At 41.4% G+C, this 10,258-nt stretch overlaps 1 protein-coding gene across 1 annotated transcript; it reads left to right on the top strand.

The window, feature by feature from the left end:
* The first annotated feature begins 2,369 nt into the window (after positions 1 to 2,369).
* Positions 2,370 to 9,535, top strand: LOC113536512 (inhibin beta B chain). The gene is made up of 2 exons (XM_026930486.3): positions 2,370 to 3,635; positions 7,122 to 9,535. Exons 1-2 carry the CDS (start codon positions 3,245 to 3,247, stop codon positions 7,895 to 7,897), a joined length of 1,167 nt encoding a protein of 388 aa, XP_026786287.1. The 5' UTR covers positions 2,370 to 3,244; the 3' UTR covers positions 7,898 to 9,535.
* The last annotated feature ends 723 nt before the right edge of the window (positions 9,536 to 10,258 follow it).

The following is a 10,258-nucleotide window of genomic DNA, read 5'->3' as shown; positions in this document are numbered from 1 at the left end:
CTTCTAATACTGTCAATCCAAACAAGCCTGACCAGCTAGAACCACTCTAACAAGCCAGAACCAGCCTTCTAATATGATCTATCCAAACAAACCAGAACCAGCCTAACCAACCAACCAGGCAATCAGCCCAACCAGCTAGAACCAGCCTGTGAGTGTCCAGAACCCGTCTAATACCATCACACCAAAAAAGGTCCTATCATATAGAACCAGCCTGTCGGTGTACAAAATCCTTCTAATACCATCAATCCAAACAAGCCTGGCCAGCTAGAACCACTCTAACAAGACAGAACCAGCCTTCTAATACCATCGATCCAAACAATTCGAACCCAGCCTAACCAACCAGGCAGTCAACCCAACCAGCTAGAACCAGCCTGTAAGTGGCCAAAATCCTTCTAATACCATCAATCCAATGACGGCTATCCAGTTAGAACCAGCCTAATAAGCCATATCCAACCTAACTAACAGGGAAGTCAAACCAAACAGCTAGAACTATCCTGAAAGTATCCAAAACTCATCTAAAACCACAAAACCAGATCAGCTTGACCAGTTTAGACTGGTTACTAGCTAAAACCAATAACTTTTTTTCCAGCAGGATGGTGGTTAGTACAGTGTCATAGAAACATCAGTCTGGTGCAGAAGTTCACAACTGATGCCTACTTGTAGATTTTGCTTTGCACTGAGATATATTGGCAGCGTGAACACTGGACACCTGAGTTGGCCAATATCCTACATTAGTTTGTGTTTGCATAACCCAGTTTTAATCCTCTTATAATAATGATATTTATTGTCAGTTTTCATGCTCATTTAGGTGTTTTATTTTTAATCTTGGAAGTAGACCTTAAACATTTTTGGGTAAAACCAAACAGCAAACCTCCATCCTGTTCTTGTCTCTATGTACCCAGATTGTTCCGCCAATAGATGGCGCTATGTGATAACCCATCGACATAGTACAAAGTTTGCTGACTGGCTGCATTTAGCTCTTAAATGAGTAACAGGTTTAAGTTTTAACATAATTAGCAAATGCGCACACAATGTGGTTAACCAGCAGTCATGCCTAATGGCATGAGGACATTAAGGACATTCTAATGATTTGCTTAATTTTGTTTTAAATTAATAATTTATTTCCTATCTATAATTGGGTAACAGGAGAGTACTGTAGCGACCTACAGGGACTAGGGGGAGGAGGAGGTAAAATTTAGGATTGCGGATTGTTGGGATTGGAAAGGAAATAGTTTTCGGTTGCGTTCTAAGCTGGTGTGGCTGCGGCCAACAGAAGCCTGGTCCAATAAACCGCTTATGCGAGAAACTCTCTTCCGTGTCACTGTGGGAAAGACGTTACAAAACTTTCCAAGTGATCTTGTTAATCAACATCACAATATCTTTGAAAATGAAGAAAAAGAATGACAGTACTTTTCTTCTTCCCATGATCTTCAGGAAATTCTGGTGATGCCGCTTTCTGTTGAACATATGACTTGTGGAATATCCCAAATATTTCATAGGGGTGAATGTGTTCAGGTGACAGAGTTGAGTCAGTGTTGTGGGACACTCCATTTTTCATCATGTGTATAAATGCATGATTCATGGAAAAGGATGTTTCAGGCATGACATGCTGAATGGATTCACACATTCATGGAAAATTTATTTATTGATTTATTTATTTATTTTAAATGCTGTGGATAGGGTTCATTAAGTTTTATATTATTACTCTGAAATATATTGTTTTGAAGGACACCTTTCCTGTGTTCAGATATGTTTTACTGAAACATTACCTACATATTTGTAAATTTAATGGCACCCCAAACTTCCTTTGAATTACTAAAGGCTTTATAGGTTTCTTGTTACACCACTTACTTTATACATGCACTAATGAGGTGCGTGAATTCGATTTCTTAATGTGTTTCATGAAAGGGAATGAACATCCCTGAACTGCATTTTAATGATTTTTGTAGACAAATGCCCGAAATGCCTGAAAGGTGAGTTACCTTACAGGGAAAGTATCCTGCTGAGTATTTCAAAGGAATAACAGTAGACTGTGTGAAATTAACTAAGCCAGGGGTTCTCAAACTTTTAGCCAGGGAGCCCTTTAAAAGCAAAATAAATCCCACATTCCCCCCCATTACAGATTTACAGTGTAATCTGTACAGTAATATTTTGGCTGTTTATTAGAGCTGTATAGCTTTGAGGTTTGGGTTAAACCTATTTAATTCAGTTAACTGTTTATTCAGAAGAATATAATAATAGGTGTAATAAATTTTGATAATGCTGGGTTGGGATTTGTAAAATCCCAGACCCCTGGAGGTCCCCGGACCCCACTTTGAGAGCCACTGGACTGTGCGTCACAGACTGCGACGAAAGTGTGCACTTCAGGTCGCTAAGGATGCCATGCGTCCACATGGACAGAGCCCCATCAGGAAGTCGCACTCCGTTTGCTTGAGGCTTTAATCCGCTTCAGGGAACTCCTGTTGGCTGCTCGACCCACGTGGTTCCTGCTCGTGTATAAAAAGTTTGTGTCTAAAGCGGTACAATGTTGCGATCGCAAGGGGTTAAAGCTGCTCACACGAGCGCATCACCGTGTCCATGAAAGCGATGAAGAGCTACTTGGACAGCGCAAACTGGAAGACGACACATCAGACAAAGAAAGACAGGACCTGAAACGAAAGGCGAATGTCAAGCACGTAGCTATTGTGCTGTGCGGGGAAAAAAAAAAAAAAAAGTAGTAGTGGCATCTTTTTATTTTCTTTCATTATGGATATTTTGAACTGATCAGAGACTGGGCAGCTTATCAGGCTACATGCATGGGCTTTAACTGCAGTGTTTCACTCTGTAATACTGCTTCCATTATAATCTCTCCAGCCATGGCATGACGCTGAAGTGCCACCGATGCTGAGACTTTATCAAGTAGGACCGGGGAGACAATAAAGTCACCTTGTACTATGACAAAAACGTGATTTTCAGTTTTCAATCGCGCATCAGTGACCCACCAAGAACTGAAGATCTAAGAAAAAGATGCTTCTTTCATGATTTCATCCAATTTCAATGAAGTCTGGAAATCCTCGCATGGAAGATCTTAGTGCATCCTTACAGGAAGACTGGATGTTACAACTTGCTCTTGCGCTAAGAACATTCTCATCTGGGACGAGCCTGAACCACTTCTAAAACCTTACGAGCACAAGTTGGGCAAGTTCATCCTCCACGCGAAGACTCGCGACTCGTCTTTCTGTGCTTTCTTTTTCGCTCTTAAAGAATGAGAAGTTCCCTTTTCAAGGTGCTTTGTCTCATAGCCTGGGCGCTCTCCGTGCGCTGCACGCCGGCGCCGGAAAGCCAGGCGCACACGACGGCGTCGCGCGAGTCGTGCGCGTCGTGCGGTCTCGCGCAGCCGGCCGACTCGGGGAGGATGGACGCGGAGTTCGTGGAGGCGGTCAAGAGGCACATCCTGACCAGGCTGCAGATGAGGGAGAGACCCAACATCACTCAGTCCATACCAAAGGCGGCCATGGTGACCGCGCTGCGAAAGCTGCACGCCGGGAAGGTGCGCGAGGACGGCAGGGTCGAGATCCCCGACGTGGACGGGCACGCGAGTCACGCCAATGACGTCGAGGAGGAAACGTCAGAAATCATCAGTTTTGCAGAAACAGGTGTGTGTTCACCCGAGCATCTGCACTATACCTGCACAATACCTGTGCGCACGTGCCACACGTGTGATTATTAATTATATTTATAACATTGGTGTCACTAAAATATTCAACATTCAGGCTGCGTTTCAGTCTGCATTACTTGTGTTTGCTTTACTGTGGGATCAGTATGAACCAAACATTCCCATGGGTATGTGTTGGCACGAGGTATCTATAAACACTGTGTGTGAGTGTGTGTGTGTGTGTGTGTGTGAGAGAGAGAGAGAGATGCTTTTCCTGCCTCCCTCATCCACTGTAAACATCATGCTACAATGGAGTGTAGAGAACATAACATAGCAAAGACCACTGCAACCACTTGGGCACAATCAAATCGCTAAGCTGGTCTTTGTGCACAGTAAAGCCTGGTTTAGCTTCAAGAGGCAATTTGTGTTTGTACATAGATCTGTTGCCATGAATTTTGCATTGTTACACTCAAGTATCCGGTTGCCTAGACAAATGATGTGATTTTTCTATACACTTTCAGAAAGAAATAGTACTAGATTGTATCTTGCCCCTTCGCAGGGATGGTACTGGTATCGTTTGTTCCATCTCTGGCCTGGAAATATGCATATAGTGTTCCTTTAAAAATGAAATAAGATACATAATTCATTTTTTGAGTAAAGCTTTAAAGATACACTACATGCACTATTACATTTCTAGCTAAACTTGCGTACTAAAGGTACAAAAAGTGTACCCTAGCAACAGGAAAGGTAGAGTTAAGCACTCTTTTTATATGTATTGTTAAACAGCATGTGAAAACAATTATCGCTTTCTATTAGAATGTTCTTTAGTCATGACACCATGCAAAGCATTTTATTACTTGCACCACCTGGGGTAAGAGCAGATTAAAATCAGAGCTGATTAATTAGATAAGTGATGACAGAAATGACATATTACATATTAGTGTGCATTTTCTTTATTGGTCTCTTATATCAAGTATTTGTGATAACTGAATCATAGAACACACATGATATACATGAGATATTGCAGTATATGTGATGACAGTGCTTAATTGGTCTCTATCATCATCTGTGGCCCTGGCTCTTTCCAAGTGATGCATGTGGGCCTTTCGCTCTTGGCCCGCTTGCTATGATAATCCATGGCTCAGCATCAAGCTCCGTGAACAGTGTGCCAAAAGGAAACTTGGTGGCATTTTATGACAGGGAAAATATTCATAGCCGGCACAGTGGAACCATAATTAGCCACATTTCCTATCGGTACAAACCTAATGCACAGTGTTTCCTTGTGCGGGACCAAAATTCACCTCTGCCCTATTCTGTATAACTTTCAAAAAAAAAAAATAATAAAGCTTATTGAAAATATCCAGCTGATTTGAAATTCAGCTAACCAGACCCCAGTTCCTTTATGCATAATGCCTAATTGCAAGCATTTAATAAGCACTGAGTACTTTTCAGGAGGCTGTAGATTTGGCTTCAGCCTTGGATTTGTGAACCGCTTGGCATGTCGGCTTGGCTGCTCATGCGTCTCATTAAAAATGCAGGGTGACCCAAGGACACAGGGATCTGTGGATTTTTCTTTAAGAATGGCTCAGTGCTGGAAATGCAGGCAAACTGGGGCTCGTCTATTCCTCTTACATCTTAATTGTGGTTGACATTACAGGTGAGAAGGAGCCGGCGTGTCAGTGTTTCATCCACTGCTGTGTCAAACCTCTTACTTTAAATATAGTTCGCAATATGGGACTGAAATGTAATGCTATCTCACATGTACACAACACTTGATTACATGATTCTGTCCGAAGTTTTTATTATTTTATACATGAACTGCTGTTCTAATATGAGTTATTTTCTCCAACCGTTCTAACAAATTAAATTAGTAACTATTGTGCAACAGGGCTTAACACACAGCACTTCATGTGGCTAAACTGTCCTTCATTGGTGTCCAGGTGGTTGTGGTCGATTGCGTACGGAGACGTTGAGTAATGACATGGAGATTACTTCTCCCAGCCGTGAGAGCTTGTGCAGGTGGAGGCATGCTGAGTGGTGTGTATTGTTGCTGGCACTGGGGCCCACCCAGGTATTGTCCTGCCCTCCATGTAGTGGCCAGGCTTAACTTCTGAGGCTTTTGACCTCGTAGATTTGTCTTTCTCCACTAATTCTCCAATTTGCATTCTCTGACAGCTGTCTTTTGGACTTTGTACTATACGATCCCTGCAGGCTGAAGATATATGATGAATTATTAAGGGCTAGTGTGCAGAAACTGGGAAGTAAGCGAGATTCTTTTGGTAGATGCTGGATGTTGTGCCATGTTACGGAGTTCCTTGAAGTTTCAACTAATCTGTTTGCTACAACGCCTAATGCACTTTGTTATATGGCCTAGAGCAATTTACCTACAGCAGGGTTAAAACCAGACATAAAACCAGACATAAAACCAAGACTTAAGGCTCCAGAAGTTACTTATAGCATGTACTTCTACTTTACTATTTCACGACATGCTTTTATGCATTTGTTTGCAATGGTCAGATATTATACTCTCTATTATGTTATTATAATTGAATGCCCTCTATCAAAGATACAATGAAATAACTCTAACTGTTACTTTCCCTTGTACTTTTTGTGATTTATTTTTATCTTAAGACGGCAGTTATGTACTTCTGCCTTAAAAGTAACAACCACCTATACACACACACATGCACCCAAAATAATATCTATTTGTTATTTTTAATTTAAGTGTCATTAATTTAAGTGTCCTTTTCTAGTCATATGCAGAGTGTTTGGTTGGATTGCTTTCAACATCACAAAACTTGTTGTGTCCTCTCTGAGGTGTCATCACGGTGTTCATTGCCAAGGCTTTGAACCTTCTAACTATGCCCAAATAGGCTCCCTCTCCTCATCTCCACCTTAACTCGTGGCCAACTGGGCTAACGTAGCAGCCCACGCTGTCATCAGACACACAGGCAAGCTCAGAGAATGTCGCTGTGGCCCCCTTCACCAAAAAGGAGCTGCGGGAGTTCACACTTCTCCCAATTTTAATTGAGCCGCAAACTCAAAAGACTGTTACAGAGATGTTAATATGTTTGAATCGGATAAAGAGAGAATGCTTGGAAGTTCATGCGGGTCAGATTTAGTGAGTGAGGAAGGAGAGTCAGAGTGAACAGAGCGAGAAAGAGGGAGACGTGGCAGAGGAACGGACTCTGACAACTCCTCCCACCCACATTGTCGTTTAATGTGAAACACTAACACCATTTGATCGCTTTAGGTTGAAGTGTTCCCAGTTAGGGAGCCCATTCATGGCAATGTGAGCGATCTACTGCCCTCTCAGCATGTTAATGTCCTCAGCCTTCTGTCCGGGCCTGGCTATTATAGTGACACAGCCTCAGGTTTTCAACTGAAAAACTTTTACTGGCTACACAGAGTGTGCACCTGCTGTTTCAGCTATGTTTGATGACCTTTCAATGACCTAACCTTTCATCTTTTCTTCCCCGTCTCGTAGACGATTTGCTGTCTTCGAAGTCCAGCCTCTTCTTCATCATCTCCAATGAAGGCAACCAGAACCTCTATGTGTCTCAGGCAAACCTGTGGCTGTACTTTAAACTCTTGCCTAGTTTGTTGGAGAAGGGCACTCGAAGGAAGGTCATGGTTAAAGTGTACTATCAGGAACCGGGCCTGGGCAGCAAGTGGAACCTGGTGGAGAAGCGTGTGGAGCTGAAACGCAGCGGCTGGCACACGTTTCCCCTCACTGATGCTGTGCAACTAGTGTTCTCCAAAGGTACACGAAGGCAGAACCTGGATGTTCGGTGCGAAGGCTGCGAGGAAGCAGGCGTTCTGCCTGTACTGGTGAACTCGGGTGATGAGTCGCACCGACCGTTCTTGGTGGTGCAGGCACGTGCAACAGACAGCAAGCACCGCATCCGCAAGCGCGGCCTGGAGTGTGATGGTACCAGCGGCCTGTGCTGCCGCCAGCAGTTCTACATTGACTTCCGCCTCATCGGCTGGAACGACTGGATCATCGCGCCATCGGGCTACTATGGCAACTACTGTGAGGGAAGCTGCCCGGCGTACATGGCTGGCGTTCCAGGGTCGGCGTCGTCATTTCACACCGCTGTAGTGAACCAGTACCGCATGAGGGGGATGAGTCCAGGCTCCATGAACTCCTGCTGTATCCCCACCAAACTCAGCACCATGTCCATGCTGTACTTTGATGATGAATATAACATCGTCAAGCGTGATGTACCCAACATGATCGTAGAGGAGTGTGGATGCGCTTGAGCATGGCTTTTTTTTTTTTTTTTTTAAAGATTCGTAACTCTGTAAACGTTCATTGATGGAACGAATTATTGTAAAGTGATATTTATGAACAGCTGGGTAAACAGTCACCTTGATGTCCACACCCACACACCCATGCATGCACAAATCTTTTGTACATATATTTATGTTGGTTAATATCTTTCTGGTAGACTCATTTATGTGAGATACAGTCTTATTCTAAGAGCACAGGTTTGTACAGTAGGTGTTGATGTCAAAGAGATGAGAAAGTTGTGTCACAGGTTATTGCTGTTTCTTTGCTTCTCTCCTCTAAAATGGCCATGTTGGGAAATTGAGATGAGAGAAGCCTTAGGAAAGGGTCGTTTTCCCAGAATTTCTCAACTATGCCTCTTTCACTGTATACAAAAGCACTGACCAACTCCCCATTTACTCCTTTCAACAGCAGCACTTCGCTTAACCACTCCATTGGAAAACACGACAACCAATCCATTTAAGAGTCTCCATCAAGCAGTATTCATCTGTCCAACTCTGTCAAACAACTGACCCATATTGTCTAAGACATGCTGCTTTCTCAAGTATTCATGTTAGTGGGTCTTACTACAGCAGGACATGAGTAGGCATTTTGCCATTACCTAGTACAAGGGCTTTTTATATAGCAGGAGACATGAATCTTTTCTGTAATGCTTCAATCCTGTCTAGAGAGTTTGCTCATTTGTGTAAAAAATCTGTACACAGAGTGAAAGGAATTATGTCTGTCAATCTCTGCCTATGTGTTTGTTACCGTGCTGTTTGAAGAAGAAAAAAACACTTCCAAAAGTACTTAAAAGAACTGTAGTATATTACATTTCTTCTCTCAAGTTGCCATTTTTCAGTTGGTTAAGGGTGCAGCATCACACTTGCAAAAAAAAAAAACAAAAAACCCCACCCTAAATGCACATTTTATAGCACTTGCTAATTGAAATGCCTTTAAAGGGTACCAAGTGGCACACCTGTGCTCGCTCACAATCCTTTTTTCAAATAAGTGCCGCACAAACTATGCAATGTATAGTACCGACCCACTTCAGACAAACTAGCTAGTAGTTGTATACTATCTTTCAATACTTGAAATGTCTTTCGCTTCCTTCTCTGAACGAATGGTTGTTATGATATGATGTTTGCACTGAAAAAGTTGCATTATGAGTAAAAGAAAAGAAAAAAAAACTTGCCATTGAAATAAAAGTTATTTTTATAGACGTAAAATAAATTCTGTTCAAATGTATTATACGGAACCGTGGAACCAAAGAGGCCAAGATTTTTCTTTAGCTATTATAAGATGGCAAGACCATCGTATTGTTATGTAAAATACTTTTTTTTTTTTTTGATCATGTAAAAGGCCTAAACACTGTATCAGGGTACCATATTATGGATTCCATTTTCAACTCAATTCTCTTTCTTTCTTATTTTGTACAGTAGATAAATGAAATATTTCATATTTTTTCATCAACTTTAATATTTTCGGTTTTCTATTTAATACTTCTAGTTCCTTTTGCAGAATCATTTAGAATCAAATACGTGCCACCTCTGTACAGCGTATGTAAGATAAAGAATGCTTTTAAATATTTTGTTCTTTGTAACTGTTATAAATAAATTCCTTTTTCTGCATTCAGACGTGTCACAGTATTCCCTTGAAAACTAGATTAGTAATGCATTATTCTAAAAACTGATAATAATGCCTTCTAATGAACTTCTTTTACAACATGATCATAAGCCAATAAGCTAATAGATGTGGTAATCATTTATTCATCATCATTCACCTGGTCACACACCATATTGGCACATAATCAGTAAGCAATAACCAAGCAGCTTTACAACTAAAACCTTTCCTTTCATAGGCATTTGTATAATTAATTTGTTTACAGGCTATTCGCTAATCTTTCTAGAACCTTCTTTGAAACTCGAGGCTTCAGTGAGTACATACTGTACCAAATGTTAATTGTTGTGATGTAGGTTAATTGGTAAATGAACAAACTCATGCTTTGTGAAAACCCTGACGTTTTATTCTAACCGTAACTGCTCTTTAATCACTTCACTTTCTCTTCTTGAATTCATTCTTGAATTCTTGAATTTTTCCTCAACAAAAGATTTATTTATAAAATTAAAACTTGACGATAATGGTGATAATTACATAATTACTCAATATATTTTAAACGATCATTTAAACAGACTAACATTTAGTTTAAATATGGGAAGGTCTAGGTGGGAAGGATGGCATATTCTCTCTCCCCTGTCAATCACAGTAACACTAGCCAATCATGGGCATCTGTGGGCTCATGTATGTAGAAGAGGGTAGATAGACTAGGAGAGCTGGCTGGTGAGTGGGAATTG

This window comes from Pangasianodon hypophthalmus, chromosome 11 (assembly GCF_027358585.1).
Source record: "Pangasianodon hypophthalmus isolate fPanHyp1 chromosome 11, fPanHyp1.pri, whole genome shotgun sequence".
Lineage (NCBI taxonomy): Eukaryota > Metazoa > Chordata > Actinopteri > Siluriformes > Pangasiidae > Pangasianodon > Pangasianodon hypophthalmus.
Note: the sequence above shows the minus strand (reverse complement) of the source record. Positions and strands in the feature narration are given on the sequence as shown.

What these genes read in the sequence shown, in the direction of transcription:
- LOC113536512 (XM_026930486.3), top strand. Translation starts at nt 3,245, where the DNA reads ATGAGAAGTTCCCTTTTCAAGGTGCTTTGTCTCATAGCCTGGGCGCTC. An exon ending in CATCAGTTTTGCAGAAACAG is followed by an intron (nt 3,636 to 7,121) that starts GTGTGTGTTCAC and finishes CCCGTCTCGTAG; the next exon opens with ACGATTTGCTGTCTTCGAAG.